This window comes from Oryctolagus cuniculus, chromosome 7, assembly GCF_051225735.1.
Source record: "Oryctolagus cuniculus isolate XC-2025 breed Fujian yellow rabbit chromosome 7, ASM5122573v1, whole genome shotgun sequence".
In the NCBI taxonomy this organism is placed as follows: domain Eukaryota; kingdom Metazoa; phylum Chordata; class Mammalia; order Lagomorpha; family Leporidae; genus Oryctolagus; species Oryctolagus cuniculus.
This window is the reverse complement of record NC_142873.1, coordinates 123,445,253-123,465,311: the sequence shown is the minus strand read 5'-3', so window position 1 is coordinate 123,465,311 and position 20,059 is coordinate 123,445,253. Positions and strand designations below refer to the sequence as shown.

Sequence of the window (20,059 nt, the reverse complement as noted above, 5' to 3'; positions counted from 1 at the left end):
CTTTGTGACTTTTGGTAACTCTCATAGGTAGAGATTTTCTGTGGAGCTCTTAACGTCAAGATGTTATTGCAGACTTCAGCCATATTCAGAATGAAAGTGAAAATAAAATGTGAATTCAGGCCAGAAAAAGAGGAGATTGGAGTAATGTGGAGATGAAGCAACATTGGCCTGCCTGGAAACTGAAAGACTTCTGTCCTTATAAATACTATCTTTTGGGACAGTTTGAAAGAAGTTGAGGGAGACAATAACAATAAAGGTGATATAGCTTTAAAACAATGAAAGTACTCCTGTTTTTAAACCGATTCCAAAGAGGAGAGTGGTGAGTATAAAGTAGTAAGGACAGAGCAAGGAAAGTAGATTTGACTGATAGGACATGGCGAGTTATTTGTTGATTCATTTATTCTGTAAACAAAACCTAAAACTGCACTGGGCTTACAAACGACTCAAACACAGTCTTGTCCTCAATGAACTCACAGTTCAGTGACAGAGAAAGACAGGAAGCTGGGGAGTTTAGATGTTGGATGGTAAATGTCTGAAATGGAAATGTGTACAAAGATTGATGTAGGAGCCTTGAAGGTATTTAAGAAGGGCCTAATTGGCCTGATGGTGGAGAGATAAGTGTTTTCCAAGTCAAGGGCAGTGCTCGATCGCACTTGGGAGAGAACACAGAGAGTTCTGGTTTGTCATTGCTGGTGCAAAAGGCTGCAGCAGGATGTGGCCTGGAATGTTCTTCCAGGGCTTACAGTAGTGGGTAAGGGCATTAGATGGTGTCAGTGACTCGAAGACATGCGTTCAGATGTAGCTCTGCACCATATGAACAGGAGCTAGTAGTGTTACCTTCTGTTTGCTCCTTTATCTTTAGTTTGCTCACTTGTAAAATGCCAAATGATGGTGAGGGAGGACCCCACATAGCTTTCAGAGTCTTTATGAAAATTAAATGGGATGATGAGTATGAATGCGCTTAAAAAATCCCTAGGCTAGCATGTGATTTAGTGAATTCTTAGTTTGCACATAAGAGTTTTGTAAGGTGTTTATAAGGAATAGTCTCATTTCTTCAGTGGGAATAACACTTGCTGTGTTATCTCTGTACTTCTACCCTGGGAAATCCTCTTAAGGTGCATTCTGTCAGTGGAGGTGCTGCTTAGAGCAGTCCAACTGGCGATTCCACCATGTGGAAAACCAGAATTGTTCTCTGCTCTCAGCATTCGGAGTGCACTGCAACCTTCTGGAATTTCCCATGAAAACAGGAGGATTTTCCTTGTAGGAAGTCACAAACCCTAATGCTTGCTTAGGATCTAATTTAACCATTCACAGTGGAGAGTTTTTTGAAAGGGTAAAAAATACCATAAATTGTGTTTATAAGTGTCAAAAATAGTACTTTCATTATTAATTTTTTAAGAGTTCACTCAACCCTTCTTCCTTTGCCTTGTATTTTCCTGTCTGTAAGTATTGTGATAACTTATTGGTGATTGTGAGGCATTGTGAAGATAAAGGAAATAGCTATTGGCATAGGTGATGTGTTCTTTTCTATTTTGGAAATTAAATTACAAGAATAAATCTTACCAGCACCTAAATTAGTCACCTTTGCCACTGGAAACACATTGTAATGGGCTAGTATTTTCGGAGTGTTAAGTTTTGTACAAGGAAGGAAGGGATGAACATGTTCCAAGTGCTTAGTATGTTCCAAGCTCTGGACCAGATACCTCAAATTTTTACTTTTAATCCTCACAGCAATCCTGCAAGGAAGATAGAATTGCTTGCATTTTTCAGATGAGTGAATTTAAATTACATTTCAGAGAGTCCTAAGTGACTAAATCAATGTCAAATCTAGAGTCAGTTTTCAAACCTAAGTCATATCAACCCCACACTTCATGCTCTTTCCATTGTACTTTGGTAGAGTTTTACATTAAGATCATTCAGGTAACATCCATTTGTTTGGCAGCATTTTCCAACTAATAGCAGATACACAGACTAGATGTTTTAATCAAATTATTTACTTAGTCTGAGACCACTGAGTTGCATTTCAGGATGATAGGAACTTTCTTCAGACTCAGAGGTGTAGGAAGGGGCACAGAATTTGGTTTCAGACTTGAATTTGGATTGCAGTCATAACTGAATAATAGAACTCACTTGCTAAAGTTTCGTTTCTCCACAATTCTCCATCTGAAAATGGGAGAACTGACAATACCTGTTTTGCAAAAGTGTGTGAGACTTAAGTGAAGTAAAATACATAAGACCTCCTATCATCATTTATTATGTGTTTAACTATTGCTAAGAGAGGAAAGAATTACTGGTAATTGCTTGCCTAAACACTTTCTTATGTAAACCAAAAGCACTTTTTAATCAGAATTATAGCAGGATCTCCATTTATTAAGCATTTGACATGTGCCAGGTAGGGAATTTGCTAGATACTTTGTATATATTTCTCCATTACTGCATTTATGGCATTATATAGTAATTACTCATTTACTTATTTACTTCCTTGAAGGCAGGTGCCTTTTCTCTCTCCTTTCTCACTCCTTAGTATTCCTGTCATTGAACATAATGGTTTCTGGCCCATTAAAGGAACACTTTAATGTTACAGAATTTAGCTTGGCTTTTGTTGCTTTGTGCTGCCTTTCTTCTTTTAAGAGCTAACTTCAGGTGTGAGGAGGGGCTATTCAAATGAAGTACCATATCAACATCATAAAAATGTGGCTAATAACTTGTTTTAACATATGCTTATAACTAAAGAAATTTGAAGTTGCTGTAGTTTGACAACAGATCATTCTATTTGTTAGCCTTTCACTTTTTTAAAAGGGAAATTTGGGGGCTAAAAGGACTATATCAACAGTTGGAAGAGTTTACCAAGCTTATTTTGTGATTTTAAATGAGGGACTGTATACTCAAAGAAGGAAATTCTTATCGATACCTTTATTTCATATGCACTGATTAATGGCAGAATATGTACTGAAAAATACATCTTTAGGCAGTTTTATGGTATGAATATCATTGAGTGTATTTTCATACCCCAACATAGTATTCATCAACCACTTGATGTAGCCTCTTGATACAAGAGACAATAGGCAGATATGTGAGGCCTCTGCTGCCATAACACAGCATACTGTTTTACACTAAACTTTTCCATAAGTGAAAGTAGTGCCCTCTAAAATAGTGATTTAAAAGCACATATAGATATATAAACCCAATAGCATACTCATTTATTGTCATTTTCAGTTTTGTACTATACAAAATTATATGTGCTATACTTTTATGTGACTGGCAGCTCAGTAGATGTGTTTAAACCAGCAAAAACATGTGGGTAATGTGTTGGCCATGACATTACTTTGATTAATGTTATTACACTGTCATATATGAGGCCTATTATTCACCAAAATGTCATTATGTGGCACATAATTGTACATATATCATATCTACTTGCTATATATAAATGATACAAATACATGTATCATATCCACATTATTCTTACATATATCATATCTACTTGCTATATATAAATGATACAAATACATGTATCATATCCACATTATTCTTAGGAACATGGTGAATTAGTACTAAAATGGTCTCATCTGAGAATTATATGTGACACAGTTTGAAATATATACAAAGTAATGTTTTTGAAATTTTATCATGTATTTTGAAGAGTCTTAGTATTTCTGAATTTTAAATATAACAGTCTGACTATTCCCAATTAATGAGGTTTTAATAGCAAGTTGTGAAAAGGGTAAAAGACTGTAAAGACAGAAGTATTAATTTATTTATCCTATATAATCAAAAATTCTGTTGTTTTGAGGCAAATCATCAAAACACATATAGTAAGAAATTTTAAAAATAGAACAATGAGGAAACTGAAATGAAGAAAAGACTTGTTAAAAGATTTGTTTTAAATAAAATAAACCCAGAGGAAAGCTTTGTGCTTTTCAAAAAACCAGTTCACTGTGAGATCTCATGGTCTTTACACAGAAGGAGCTATAAATTTGGCATTCATTTTCCTAACAATGTTAAAAAGAAGGGACCCAATGAATTAATTTTTAGTGTCCGAAAAACAAAAGCAAAAAGAAACCCATCATACAGAGGACAGAGAATATTAGTGGTTCATTATCATAATAAAGTATTTGTCTCAGAGCACTCAGAAACATTCTGATACTTTGTGACTTTTTTTTTGCCTCTCTGCTTCTTGTTGGTGGGATTTTTAATAAATATGTATTAGGAGAATCTCTGTATGCAGGGAAAGGAGAAGAAGAGAAGCTTAAAAAGCATGGTGCAGAGTGCTGCCTGACAGTGTCATACATTCACAAGATGTCCTTGAAGATGGAGCACAGAACAGAGATCAAGGAAATTTTGTCAGCTGCAGTTGGGAAAATAAATGGCTGTTGTATGATTGGGCAGATCGTGAAAGCAGGCTCCTGCTCAAACCATGTAATTAAGAAAAGTGGGAGCTTTTGTCCAAGTGCGAAATGTTCATAATATCAGAATTTGTCAGCAGGAGCTCTTAGAACCGATCAGTACTTTTCTCTCCCGATCCGAGGAATGGTTTTCCTATAAATCATCGTCTCTTCTTGCTGTCCCTCTGAAGGTTGCTGCCAGGTGATAAAGCAGACTTAAGATTGTAACCTTGCTAATTCATAGTGATTTAGGTGAAGGGGAGACTGAACGAGTTTCAAGAAATGTGATTTTTATTCATTTGAGCTCCCGTGTATCCTCTAATGCAGAAACAAACAGAGTGTGGCCAAGGAGAGATCCCATAGGATGGCTCTGCAGAACAGAGAGAATCATTTTCAATATTGTGGCTCCAAAGAGTTTGAAGGACTTGACATTTTCTTTCTTTTTTAAAAAATAACTCCCTTTCAGATTAAAGAAGTGCTATAGTGTCACTGTAAAAAAAAAAAAAAAGGTTAGAAAAGAAAGGTGGAGACAAGTATAACAATCACCCATAAACCTACCATTTATGGTGAGCATTTTTATTTTTCCCACCTACTCTGTGCATGTTTGTGTAATTGAGATAATCAATCTTGTATTTCACTCCTTCTTCTACATTGATTATACAGATTTTTCTTCTGTTATAAAAAGCCATTATACATGTAATTGAACAACTGCAGAATATGGTATCATAAAACTGCACAATAAGTTATTTAAACATTCCCCTTGTCAGACCCTTAGGTCATTTCTGTTTTGTTTTGTTTTGTTTTGTTTTTTTCACTCTTCTTGATATACCTCATTGTGTATACTTTTGGTTTATAGTTCTGGATTCTTTTCTCAGCTTCAGAATAGATCATTAGTTCCATGAACATGAACATAAAGTACAGAAAGGTTGTGCCAGATTTATATTTCTACCAGTAATGATGAGAAAGACCATTTCTCTTCACTTTAAATCTTGGCAATTGCAAGTCTTGAATCTCTATTTTCTGTGTACATGCGTTACCCACAAATAATTCAAGGACACATTTCTCCCACTCTAGATCTGAATTCTCACTAACACTGATTTGGTAGAATCCAGTTTTATTCCTTCCGGAGAATGTCTGAGGGGGGATGGTGTCCAGTTGGCTCTCAGGGGTACTTGAAGGAGTAACATTCTTCTGTCAAGTCAAATAGTCTTTTTTTCCTAATGTTTCTATCTTATGTATTTTTTAAAAAATCTAAAGAAAGGCAGTGAAGGGGAAAAATAAAAATAAAGTTTTATGTGTGCCAAAGAAAATTTTCAAATTTAAAACTACCCTATTACAATGATGCTTAAGAATTTTCAGTAATAAGCCCGTATATACAGTATGAGACTATGTGAATTGTGTAATTTACCATGACTACTTATACATATGGGGTACTTCAGAAAGTTCCTGGAAAAATAGAATTGAAAGATAAATTTATTTTGTTGCAAAAAAGTTTTTAAATGTATGCATAGATTTTTCATAATATATATTTTTCATGAATTTTTTTAAAACATCCCCACACATTGTGCTCTGAGAACCATTTTATTTTACTTAGTGTCTTTAGCTTCAGAATAACCCAAATAATCTCTCACTTTTGAATTGCCCAGTTGAAGAGCTGTTAACAGTATACAATTCCTCTGTAAAAATAGGTTACTATACAGTTTTTTCTAGATGCCAACTCCCTGTGCTCCTCTTCACTTACTCCTCATCCTCACCCCTGCTATGGGAAGAAAATTTTTCAAAATAAACTATATTTCCATGTAAATTTATGAAGCCTCTAATCTGAGTGGTATAAAATTTAGATTCAGAGATGTAACCCTAATGCTTTAGATCATGATACATGAGTATGCATCAAAAAGTTCACGGGAATTGGAATTAAAAGACAAGGGTTTTTTTTAGTGCCACAGATCTTTGAAATCCATGCATAGTGTTTTCAAATTATGCATTTTCCATTAAATTTTTAAAGAGCCATCATACTTATATATACACAATAACACACTGCTTTTTCAGATAACTCTTGATAAGTTTACTCATACTTTGAGCCACAAGCCAGGCATTTTATAAATATGCAACACTATGTCTACATGAATTGCACCTTAGGCTATTGTTTATGCATATAATTAGAAGATGAATCCTACCTAATCAGTCTGTGAGCAGTTTTTCAAATGATTCATTAACTATTCTTTGTGTGGAAGATGAAGATAACGTATGTGCTATCACAGTTGGTTCCCGTCCCAACAGTTACACTTAGCTTGTTTTAGGCATCTTGGTTATTTTGTCCACAGAAAACATTCAGAGTTTAGAGTTTGAGGGGATCGGACGGGAAGGAATTGTTTTCCCATTGTTTTTTTCTTAATTAGAGCTAATAATTTTGCAAGAAACCTAAGTTTGCCCACGAGATTGTGTTTATATTAAAATGAAAACATTTGTCTTTTTCTAATATGACTTTAACATAGTACATTAAAAGTATCAAATTGTATTTACTTATTGGCCATTGTACCAAAAAATGAACTGTGGCGGTTAAGGAAAGGTTCTCTCCTGTTTGTAATGAACTAAATGATCAAGCTTGTCCCTCAGTTCTGGAGAGTTTTCTGTAAAAGTCTTTTCAAACCAAATCCCCAAGGGTTTTACTACCACTGCATCTGGATGGACACACAGGAAATCATTTTAGTTCCTAACTGAAGCTCTAAGAAATACAGTGAGATATAAAAAGAGGCCAGTATTTATTTAGGAGGGGAAATACGTATGATGTGTCTGAGGAAGATTAAAAAGTTGAGTTTCTGTGAATTTGAGAAAAATGTCGAAGAGAAATTAAATTTTGATTATGCTTTTCATATCCATGCTGGCCCTGCTATTTTAAGTATTAATGCTTCTTGTTCTCTCCAGCAGCTGCTGATTTTTTGAAAGCCCTGAATACCTCCACTGAGAATACTTTGGGCATGCCTGGTATTCCTCTGCAGTGGAGAAGATGCTATTTCAAAGAAGGGATACCTCGAGCTTCCCTCAATGTTATAAGTGGCTGTTTGTTTAGGATGTGGCATTTAGAGCAAGAACAGGACTGTCAGTTCAGTGTCAGAATCACATAGGATTCAATGTATGTGCTTTTGGTGAAGAGGAGGAGTCATTAGCGAAACTCTGGAGGGGGTTGCTTAAAGAAAGGGGTATAGACCATTGATTTTAATTCTTTCTTTAGCTGCCTTACTCTGCCACCCTCTCAGCTCGAGCCCTCTATGGAAGGGACCAAATTATTTTGTTTCCCCAATTCCTAGTACAATGCCTATGCCTATAACAGCACTCAATAAACTTGTGTTGATTGAATATACTTATTTTAAGGATATGCTAAGAATTTATTACCACGTAGTTTTCTAGAGTAAATAGGTCTTTCAGGTTATTTGTGCATCTGCCCAATGGTATTATTAAACTGTCAGCATGTTTTATCCAGTTGGAATTAAATATTTTTTCTAGAGTTTTCTAGTTACCTTTCCACGGAATCTGCAAAAACTTGGTACAAATAGTTTGAGGGACATGAGTGTACTATTCAGCCAGAATCCCCTGGGCCTGTGGTCAGCAAACTAGTTGGAGGGGAGATACTCCCAAATTCCCTTGTCCCAGAGTTATGAGACCCTTCTCTTGGATCCCAGTAATAACACATTTCTCCTTTGCAACTGAATCATAACCAAGAAAGTGTTGCTTTTAAAAGTGACTGGAGTGACTGAAGTGACTGGAGTAAATTAAAATCTCTTGAAAGTTGGGAAACTATGGGTTTTATGAGCTGATAGCAGAAACTTTAAAGAAATATGAAATTGGGGGATTGTAAGAACATTTTTAGTATCTCTCAAGGAGGAAGAAAAGAAATGAAAAATTATTCCTAAAAACAATGTCTGTCTTCAGGAACACTGAGCCTGCTGTGTAATTTTCTAACTTAGGGGATTTGTTTTTCAGGGTGTTGAAAGGCGAGTGAGATGCAATAGTGTGAGCCACTCCACCAGACTAACATACTGCTTGTCAGATTTTTATAAGGGTTAAGTGGGAAATGCCTACAAAGAGAATTAGGACTTTTATTTTTGTTCTCATGAATAATTTAAATATATTTCTTTAATGGTTCTATTCAGTGACTGCCCTGGGTAAACATTATTCTTCATGCTCTTGGGAACGTTTGTTCTATTACATAAGGGTTAGCCTTTATACATAAATTTTCAAAAGTCCTTCCAATACAGTAAAAGAAAATACCTTTAAATACTTGTTAAAATACTTAATAAAATATATGTGTGTGTCTCAAATGTGCACACCTGAGACATGTTTGCAGTTGGTACATTCCTTTAGCATCTTTATAGTTCCTGTGAATGCCATCATTTAAAGAGGGATAAAAGTGCAAGCATAGAATATTTGGAAAAGAAAAATATTCCTGTGACCTTTCTTAGTTCTTTCCTCCTGGTTTTTTTGTTTGTTTGTTTGTTTGTTTTTTTTTTTTTTTTTTGGACAAGCAGAGTGGACAGTGAGAGAGAGAGACAGAGAGAAAGGTCTTCCTTTGCCGTTGGTTCACCCTACAATGGCCACCACGGCTGGTGCGCTACCGTCCACGCACCGCGCTGATCTGATGGCAGGAGCCAGGTGCTTCTCCTGGTCTCCCATGCGGGTGCAAGGCCCAAGCACTTGGGTCATCCTCCACTGCACTCCCTGGCCACAGCAGAGAGCTGGCCTGGAAGAGGGGCAACCGGGAGAGAATCCGGTGCCCCGACCGGGACTAGAACCCGGTGTGCCGGTGCCGCAAGGCGGAGGATTAGCCTAGTGAGCCACGGCGCCAGCTTCCTCCTGATATTTTTGCATGAACTGAGCCATGAGATCACTCGTCCACCAGAACAGAAGTTGAGAACATAGTGATGGGTATGCAAGAGCCTTGCACTGGGGCTGGTGTGACACAATAGGTTAAGGCACTGCTTCCAACACCCACATCCCGTATCACAGTGCCGGTATGGGTTCTGGCAACTCTGTTTCTGTTTTAGCTCCCTGCTAATGTGCCTGGGGAGGCAGCAAAAGATGGCCCAAGTACTGGGATCCCTGCCACTCATGTGGGAAACCCAAATGAAGTTCTGGGTTCCTGGATTCAGCCTGGCCCATCCCTGGCTGTTGCAGCCATTTGTGGAGTTAAGCAGCATATGGCAGATGACCTCTCTCTCTCTCTCTCTCTTTCTCTCTCTCTAAGATTAAATAACTATCAAAAGGATTTAATTAATAAACAAATTCCGAAAGAAAGAATATATATAAAGAGTGATTTGTGAAGGTAGGAAAGGTTTTTCCCTTTGATTATATAGTTACTATTTAGCTTTTCTAATTCCATACTATGTTCTTAAATATTGGTTTTTATTGTTCTCCCTCGTTTCTCCTAATGTTGACCACAGTGATCAATAATATCTGTGGAGGGATTACCATGGCAGGAATAGTGCTGAGAACTTCACATACTTGATCTCATTCACTCTTCATGATAGTTCTGTGAGGGAGGGGTACCTCTATTCACTTCGTATACCAATAAAAGCAAAGACTGCCTTGAGCCACCACGTTCTACTCTCTCCCTCCTGATGACTCATTAAATGGGGCCCCAGCCCAGTGATGGGCAGTGTATGTTGCCAACATGCTTCACTAATAGTTCACATCCACCTGGTTTGGGGAGTAAGTGGAGACTAAATCAGTGGAAGAGTGCTGAGGCAGGGTTCTAAACTTTGCTTTCAAGGAGTAAGGGGATTTATCAGTCTACACCAGGGGTAGGGAACTTTTTTTCTGCCAAGGGCCAGTTGGATATTTATAACATCATTCAGAGGCCATACAAAATTATGAACTTAAAAATTAGCGTGCTATAGATTTATTGAATTTTGAGTCCTGCCTGAGGTTTCCTTGGCGGGGCCATACCAAATGATTTCATGGGCATTTAACGGCCTGTGGGTCAGACATTCACCACCCCTGGTCTCCACAGAAGTGCCCCAAAGATGTTGTAAGCTGAAAGTGGAAAGAACAGTTTGGAGGCTTTCAATCTATAGACAATAGATTGGCTTTTAGGGGAAGAAATGGCCAAAGACATTCAACAGATTTTGAGTGGGGCCATGCCAGCCAAAGGCTACTAGAATGAATGTGTCAGAAGCAGAAAACAGAATGTTGATTTCAGGGACTGGGAGAAGTAGGGGTTAGAGATTTGTTGTTTCATGGGTACACAGTTGCAGATTTGCAAGATGAAAAGAATTCTGGAGATGGATGATAGTGACAGTTGCTCAACATTATGAATGTACTTAATACCATTGAATTGAACACCTAGAGATGGTTAAGATAATAAATTTTATATGTACCTTACCACAACAAAAAAATCCAAAAACAAATCCACACTAAAAATACTATCTCATGCATGCCTGGTGTTTAGTAAGTTCTCAGTAATTGGTGGTTTACCTGTTTTGTCTTCTTGCTCGATGTAAAATGAGGATGATATTAATTCTGATTGGCTTATACTTTACAAGCTTGTTTGAGGGATACAGTAACCTATTGACCTACAAGGACTTTCATTCATTCAACAGTCATTTATCCAGAACCTGCTTGTTGTCAAGCCTTGTTCTACTTACAGGAGATAAGCAAAAGAGCTACAGTTTCTGTCCCATGGATCTCAGTGTTCAGTTCACCATCTTTTGTGCACTGTGAAGTACAATATTCAGAAAGGTGTGGAGATAGACATGTCTTATTTTATGATATGGCCACCCTCACCCCACATCCGAAAGAACTAAATCCTTATCCAAATGGTCATGCCTATGTTGTCTTATTTCTTTTTGTTTTGGTTTTTTTAAGAGACATATTTATTTATTTAAAAGGCAGAGTGACAGAGAGAAGGAAAGGCAGACAAAGATCTTTCATCTCCTGGGTCACTGCTCAAATGCCTGCAACAGCTGGAGCTAGGCCAGGCTGAAGCCAAGAGCCCTGAACTTTATCCAGGTCTCCAACATAGATGATGGGGACCCTAGTACTTGAAGCATCATTATCTACTTCCCGGGTGCATTAACAGGGAGCTGAATCAAAGCAGAGTCAAACCAGAACATCAACGTGGGATTCAGGCATCCCAAGCAGCAGCTTAACCTGCTAAGCCACATCTGCCCCTGTATTACCTTAAGAGTACTTAAGTGATGGGCTAGTGTTGTGATGCAGCAGGTTAAGCTGTTGCCTGTGACACTGTGATCCCATATTGGGGTACTGGTTTGAGTCCCAGCTGCTTAGCTTATGATCCAGATCCCTAAAAATGCACCTGGGAAAGCTGTAGATAAGGCCCAAGTACTTGGACTGCTGCCACCTAAGAAAGAGTATACACGTGAAAGTAATCTTTAGATCTGGGCTTGTCTCATCTCTGCCTCTAATTATCAGTGTAATCTTAGCTAAGTCATTTCCCCTTTCTGATCCTAAGTTTCCTTGTCATGAAAATTATGGCTTTGGGCTCTGTGGTTTCTAATATTCTCTGATATTGTTTATGCATCCACACTTTGAATTCAGCAAGGGCCTGCTCTTTGTTCTTGTATATCCAGGGCCTACCACAACACCTGGGACACTAGGGCTCCATCTGTGTTCAAACAACATATGCAGATCTTGCCATCATTGAAGTAAACCCTCTACCCTTTTTGTTAAAGATTTATTTATTTATATGAAAGGCAGAGTTATAGAGAGGCAGAGGAAGAGAGAGAGAGAGAAAGACAGAGACAGAAAGGCAGAGAGACAGAGACAGAGGTAGAGGTCTTCCATCTACTGGTTCAATCCCCAGATGGCCACAATGGCCAGAGCTGGGCTTGATCCAAAACCAGAGCCTAGAGCTTCTTTCAGGTCTCCCACACGGGTGCAGGGGCCCAAGGATTTGGACCATCTTCCACTGCTTTCCCAAGGCATAGCAGAGAGCTGGATCGGAAGTGGAGCAGCCGGGACTCAAACAAATGCCCATATGGGATTCTGGCACTGCAGGCGGCGGCTTTACCCTCTACACCACAATGCCAGCCCCTGTAAACCTCCTTTTAAATATCTAAATACATAGATATAGATATAGCCTGGTAAATCAAAGAAGTAAAGTTACAGGTGCTTTGAGGGAACATAAGGACTCTGAACTGCCATGAAAGTCAAAGATGGTTGGCTTTTTGTTTTTTACAAATACACTGAGGAAGAGGCTGGCCCAGCCTTCTCTCCTTACCTCCCCTCTGTAGAGATAAAAGATCCTAGTGATGATCTGGCAGCTGCACATCAGAGGCCCTTCCTTTGCTTTTGTTGTATATTTTTGCAGAAAAGAGTAGTGGGAGGGGTGAGGTTAACGCATTGAGTGTGAGTAATTAGTCATTCAAACCATTGACATTTACAATGACAGGATTTGAGTGCCTATGTTATTGTGCACTGCTCTAATAGTTTATCCCTGGAATTTTCAGCCTGTATAATGTTTCTTAAAATATATCACGGGAGCATAAAAGATTTAATGTAGTGCTTTGTACAACCATTAGAGTTTGAAGTCAACTGAACCTCCTCAGTGCTCCATCCTGGATGCTGACTATAATTCTGTTTTTAATTGCCTTTCGGAAGAGGAAAGGAGGGTGAGTCAGGGGTTTGGAACCTGGTCACCTGCAAAGTTGGCTGTGAGATCCATACAGAATGTTTCATTAAAGTGCATGTGAACACTTAAGTAACTGATACTTTTATTTGCAATGAAAATTGTGCTGTTAGAATATCAAAGGCATTAGCTTGGGGAAGCAACTGTTCTGATTTTCCCAAACCAGCCTCTGTGCTTACTGGAGGGTGTGATTCCCACCAACACGCACATTCCCTACCTCTGTTCTTTCTCCCAAGTAAAGAGCACAGGTATCCTCTCTTTAAAATCCTTCACATAGCCTTAAAATACTTTAGTTCATATTCATGTACTCATTATCTTTTCATCTTAGCATCTTCTCTTATTTTCCAGGTAATGATTTGAAATGCTCTTGGTCTATTCATTTGTCACATTTGTTTCTGACATTTTACATTTCTGATTTCTTTTTTTAGCCTGAGTTGCATCCCGGGATGCATCATTAAGACCAGTGAGGGGTTTTATTATATGATGTATATTAATATATTCACAAATATTTCTCAGCTTTCACACCGTACATTTTTATTTAGAAAATTCTATATGTGCATGTATGTATATTTTCATCAGTTCTTTCTGGATACACAAAAAGATAGCCATGTAGTGGTTGTGCAGAGCAAATAGAGGTCCATCTCAATTGAACAGGAATACTTGACCTAATATATAATATGGTCAGTTGAAGTGGCTCAGTAGTGGATGTAGCATCTCATGGCTCCTTTTCAAAGGGTTGGGCACAGTTGAGTTTGATTTACTGATAGGGCTCAACTCCAGGAGTCAACATAAATTAGGAAATTCATACAGAAAGCTAATGGAGTAACTGAAATTACTTTGCTGCAGCTTTAACACTTCCTAGGCCTTTCTGAAACAGGTTGACCTGTGAGATGTTCATGTGTGTAAGTGCCAGCTTTTACTGTTTGTCTGTGAGGTGAGCATCCAGTGAACAAAAATGAACCTGGCTGTCAGGAAAACTTGGACAGTTTTGGTCCCACAGAATCTCACCATACTAAAGTATGATTTACGTTCCAAAAAAGCCCTGTAATGATGCAAGGTATTTTCTGAGTGTTTTTAAGGGAGACATGGAAAGGGTCACCTGAGAAATATAGGGAGCTGGAAAGGGATTCTGTAGATTGTGGGACTGTTGTTAAGTCATTTAAGCCACTAAGTCAAAATGTAGTAATTGAGTAATTCTGGGCTTCTGCAAGTCAGGCCTCCTGAAATGAATAAACTTTGATATTTGAGTTCCTTGTCAGTTGTATTTGTTGCCTGGACACCTGACTCAGTGAGACTGGGAGAGGACACAGCAGAGGGAGGCACTACACAGACCCAAGAGGCCCAACAGCGTGGCAGAGCAGAGAGCTGCCGGCTGGCCAGGCATTATACTGATGCCCTGTATCATCATGTCCTTTTGCTGCCCCGTCTCCTGGGTCCCCTTCTCTCTGATTCTATTCCTTCCTGGACCTTTGCTTCAAGGGCAGAGCAGTGGCATAGGATTTGCTAGATGCAATTTCTTTCAGTCTTGAGGAGAACTTTTATTTTGGATTCTTCTCAGAAGTATTTTGCTCCTCTCCCTCCCCTACCACCTCCTACTGCCTGGACCAAAGTTGTAGAATCCTACATTTGACCTGAAGCCAAGAATAAAGTTCTGGTAATGTAAGAATTGAAGCCACTTAAGTTACTTACTTACATGATGATTAAGAATCATCAGCGTTCCCCACCTTTCTCAGTCTGCTTTCTTTCCTCTGGCTCTTCTTGAGACTTTGTGTTTAATCTCTTGATTTGATTCCCATTTGTAAGTATCAAAAGAGGAAATTGGAGTAAAATTCACCCACGTTGGGGCACTAATAGATGTGATGTTTCTTAACAGATATGATCTCTCATCCTGAAGATAACCCTGCATAGCAGGCTTTATTCTAGTCTTACAAAAGAAGAAGCTAAAATTTAAACTGTCTGAGATCACATAGCTAATAATGGTAGGGCTAGAATTCTAAGTCAACTGTGTCTTTACAAAGAAAATTTTTTTTAAATTTATTTGAAAGGCAAAGTTAGAGAGAGACCTACCTTCCATCTCCTGATTCTCTACCCAAATGGGCCAGGCTGAAGCCAGAAGCCTGAAATGCAGTCCCAGTCTCCCACATGGGTGGCAGGGACCCACATACTCATGCATTTTCCACTGCTTTCTCAGACAGATTAGTAGGGAGCTGGATTGGAAGTGGAGCAGCCAGTACTTGAACTGGTGCTCACATGGGATGCTGACAATGCAGGCAGCAGCTTAGCCCTCTGTACCACAACACTGGCCCCTGTCAACTGTGTCTTGTCTCAGAAATTCTTTCTTCTTTTACTATACCCTTCTGGTTCAAATGAGAACTGTGTGAAGACAAAATCAATCTCTGAATATTGATGGGACAGTAGGCACCAGGAACTTTCATTCTCTGCTGGTGGGAATATAAATTGATAAAACCACTTTGTTAAACTGTTGTAAATACTTTCACTTGCTACCCATAAAGGATTGGCTCTGTAATCACCCCATTTGCAGATACCAACATCTGGGGATGTCCAAGTCCATTATATAAAATAGAATAGTATTTGCTTGTATTCTTGCTTGTACTGTAAATCTTCTCTAGGTTGTTTATAATGCCTAATACAATGTAAATGCTGTGTAAATACTTATACTGTACAATTTAGGGAATAATGACAATAACAACAAAAAGTCTGTACATGTTTAGTAGAGATGCAGTTTCTTCTACCTTGAATATTTTCAATCCATGATTGGTTGAATTTACAGGGGCAGAACCCATGGATATCGAGGGCCGACTGTATCTACTAAAACTGAGCATGTGTATATTCTCTAACTGCTCAAAAATAGAATCCTAGGAACATTCTCAACAGAAATGTGTGCACATATGCACCAAAAGACATGTATGTAGTGCTCATAGTAGCATTATCTATAAAAGTTGAACTAGAAACAAATGTTCATCAACAGATAAATAAAACATGCCATTTCCATACAACGTAATTCTCTGTGGCACTGGAGAACAAACCTACTGCTGCAGGAAACAACACTAATGCCTCTCCAGACATGGATGAAAAGCCTCAAAAGAGTATTATAATCCCATGTATATAAAGTCCCAAAACAGATAAAATTAATCCATGGATTAGAAGTTGAGACAAGTTTACCTTTGTGAGGGGTGATGTAAAAATGACAGGGTTTGGGACATTACAAAGACTTTCTGTGGCACTAGTCATGTCCTATGTAATGATCTGAAAGGAAGTTCCCCAGGTATGGATTGTGTTCATTTTGCAAACATTCTTTGAGCTGTACCATTAAGATTTATACTCACTACTACATGTGTACTATAGCCAATAAAAACAGTTACCTAAAAAAAATCTGAGCAGTCAAATGGTAACAATGATGGAAGCTGCTAGTTATCACCTGTCCACTAGACCTATCTATAAAATGCAGAGAATATTAGAATATGTTTCATTCCCTTTTTGTTAGGAGTCCGTAAGAGAAGTCACATCAGGTGGTGGATGGACAGGGTGACTTTAGTAAATATCAGTGATTGTGGATACTTTCTTACCACTTTGCAGGACAAGTGGCATGGTTCACAGTGTGTGTGTGTGTGTGTGTGTGTATGTGTGCATGTTGTTTTTAAAGATTTATTTATTTATTTGAAAGCAGAGTTACAGAGAAGCAGAGACTGAGAGAGAGAGGTTTTCCATCCACTGGTTCACTACCCAAATGGATGCAATGGCTGGAGGTGGGCCAATCCAAAGCCAGGAGCTTTTTCCAGGTCTCCCATGTAGCTGCAGGGGCCCAAAGTCTTGGGCCATCTTCTGCTGCTTTCCCAGGCACTTAAGTGGGGAGCTGTTTTGGAAGTGGAGCAGCCGGGACTTGAATCAATACCCATATGGGATGCTGGCACTGCAGGCAGCAGCTTTGCCTGCTATGCCACAGCGCCAGCCCCATCAGTTTTCAAATGAGGAAAACAGGCTTCTACAGTTTAAATCTCTTGCTATAAAAGTCACACAGTGAGTGGCAGAGCATGATTCCGTTTCTAAAGAGTTGCTGAGACAGAAGTCATATCATGATGGACAAATAAGGGACAACAATAAGATAGAATGAAATGTGGGACTGATGGGCTATATTTGGGGCCAGGAAGCCTGGGTGCAGGCTCAGACTCTGCCCCACTTTCTTGTGATGACAAAGAAGTTACTGGACATCTCTGGATTGCATCTCAAACAGGAGAGTATTGAGCTAGATCTTATTCCCTTATGTGCCTTCTGGCTCTGCAATTTTGTAAGTTTCTGTGTTTGTCATTCCATACAGGACATCTTCATGACCTGATACCACAAACTTATACCTGTTTTTCCATCTAAAATCATACTCCAGCATCATCTTCTGAGTAATGTTCCTAAATCCCTCTATCCCACAAGCAGAAGCAATTAATTGCTCCTCTCCCACCTGCTCACCAGGAGTTTATCTGTAGACTCTTAAATTCCTTGAAGATAGGGACCCCTACTCATTTCTTTATTAGATGCCACCAACGACAATTCACAAATCTGAGGAAATCTTTGTTTAATTAAATATTTAAACCCAGAGAAAATCTTTTGTAAGTAATGTATAAGAGGACAGCCTCAGGCTGTGCTGGACCCAAGAAGGAGACCTAGAGAAAACTTTTCTTTCAAATTTCTTGTTTTATTAGAGGTCTGGGAATACCAGTAACTAAATGGCTAGATAAGAAATCATTCCATGACTTTGCAGCTCCCCAGCATGTACTTATGAAATCTGAAGTTTGATCAGTGTTAAAGCATCAGTGAAAATCTAAACCCTTCCCACATGGAACAGCCCCACTTAATTTAATGTCATTTTATTTTATGAGATAGTTAATAAACAGGTACTGTATTTGATCTTGTGAGTGTAGCTCTCTATATTTAGCTTTTGCAGCTTTAATGGAACTATAATTTTAATCATGATTATTACTTTACATTTTAATTATAATTTGGTGTGGCTTAAGTATACATTTCTGAGAGTGATTGTGTAATGAAAACAGGAATTAGCTTTTCATTAACAAAATAATGGGAGAGTTCCCACTGCATTCTAGTCTGTGTTCAGAATCTATGGGCTGGTCTAAAAATAGCAAGGGGAGTTTAGCATTTTGGTTAAAAACATGTTTCAAAATTGGCTGTATTCACCACCGAGTCTCTTTTGCTCTATCTTGCTTTATCTTGTTCTCTTTCTTTTCAAAAAATAAAATAAAAATTTAAAGGAAATTTTAACTGAGTCTTTGAGATTTCAAAAAACTGCTTTATATCATTTTTCCTTAGATAATTAGCACCATGGAGCCTCAGGTGTCAAATGGCCCAACATCCAATACAAGCAATGGACCCTCCAGCAACAACAGAAACTGTCCTTCTCCTATGCAGACCGGGGCAGCCACAGATGACAGCAAAACAAACCTTATTGTCAACTATTTACCCCAGAACATGACACAAGAGGAATTCAGGAGTCTCTTTGGGAGCATTGGTGAAATAGAATCCTGCAAACTTGTGAGAGACAAAATTACAGGTATGCTCTTCTTTGATATTCTAGGCTTCAGAGTTTTAGTTACATTGTTCCTTAGATGTACAGAAATGCACATGTATCTGAGTGTCTGCATCATGTATCCTGCAAGTAAGAGTGGTGTGGATACACAGTGGTAAACTCACACTAGACACTGTGTAGAACATACAAAGCCATACTGCGATTGGAAGGGCTGGGAAACATGGAAAATCTGAAGCTCCTTCAGCTTCTATGACATGACTCTTTGACTTTATCCTTTTATTCCTAATCAGCCACTTCTTCCCTGTGTTCCTTAGTTCTGTGTTCTGTATCCTGCCTGCCCTATACTCCATATTAGTTTTTATTCGTTTATTCTTTTCCTCTCAAATGCTTGGTTTCTGAGTAGCCAGTGTCTTTCATGTTTCTGAGACAAGTGTATTAAAGGGGGCCACTGTGGACTGTGGAAGGGTGACACAACTACCCATTGTCCCTAGGAAGAAACAGGCCCTTAGGATAGCATGTTACTCTGAAATTGAACTACCCTGAGTGGGACGGAAATACTTAATGAAGATCTGCATTTGAGGTATTTTTTATTTTATAGTATTTTATTTTACTTGTTTGTTTCAAAGATATTGTTTGAGGAGTCAAGGTCATTTTACATGAAAGTAAAACAATACCCTATATAACTTCAACACTTGAGAGTTGAAGGTTCTGATTTGTCATGATTGAGAATTACTCCACTGAGAACCTAATATTTGCCAGACGCTGATGCTGTAATTCTTTGGAGGAAGTTTCCCTGTAATCTTATTGGAGGTGAGAACAATTTCTTTTATAAAATTTATTTTTTTCATTTTTATTGAAAGGGAGCCAGAGAAACGGAGACAGAGAGAGAGATATGGAGGGAGATCTTCCATCCACTGGTCTACTCCCCAAATGGCTGCAATAGCCAAGGATGGGCCAGGTTGAAGCCAGGAAACCGGGACTCAATCTGGGTCTCCCACATGGGTGGCAGGCAATCTGCTACCTCCCAGCATGCACATTAGTAGGAAGCTGGTTTAGAAGCAGAGTAGCCAGAACTCAAACAGGTACTCCAGCTTGAAATACAGGTGTCCCAAAAGGTGACTTAAGCTGCTGTACCAATCTCCACACCAAGAGTATTCTTTAGAAAATAAAAATAAAAAAAGAGGCACCACGTGTGGTAAAGCCACCGCCTAGATGGCCGCATCTCATATGGGCTCTGGTTTGTGTCCTAGGGATTCTACTTCTGACCCAGTTCTCTGCTAATGGCCTGGAAAGCAGTGAAAGATGGCCCAGTTCCTTGGGCCCCTGGCACCCATGCAGGAGACCCAGATGGAATTCCTGGCTTCTAGATTTGGCCTGGCCCAGCCCTGGTTGTTGAGGCCTTTTAGAGAGTGAACTAGAAGATGGAATATATCTCCCCCTTATCTCTTCCTTTTATTTTTCTAACTCTGACTTTCAAGT

The 20,059-nt window shown here is 38.8% G+C and overlaps 1 protein-coding gene across 9 annotated transcripts in view; it reads left to right on the top strand.

Moving 5' to 3' along the window:
* ELAVL4 (ELAV like RNA binding protein 4) overlaps positions 1-20,059 on the top strand; it is a 169,427-nt gene that overhangs the window by 89,812 nt on the left and 59,556 nt on the right. For 8 of the 9 annotated variants that reach the window (XM_008265276.5, XM_089300718.1, XM_089300721.1 and 5 more), the window contains exon 2: positions 18,364-18,604. In XM_008265276.5, the coding sequence (XP_008263498.1) occupies positions 18,364-18,604 (241 nt within the window). Of the gene's footprint in view, positions 1-18,363; positions 18,605-20,059 lie in introns of those variants that run through there. The other variant, XM_089300722.1, reaches the window with a different exon arrangement.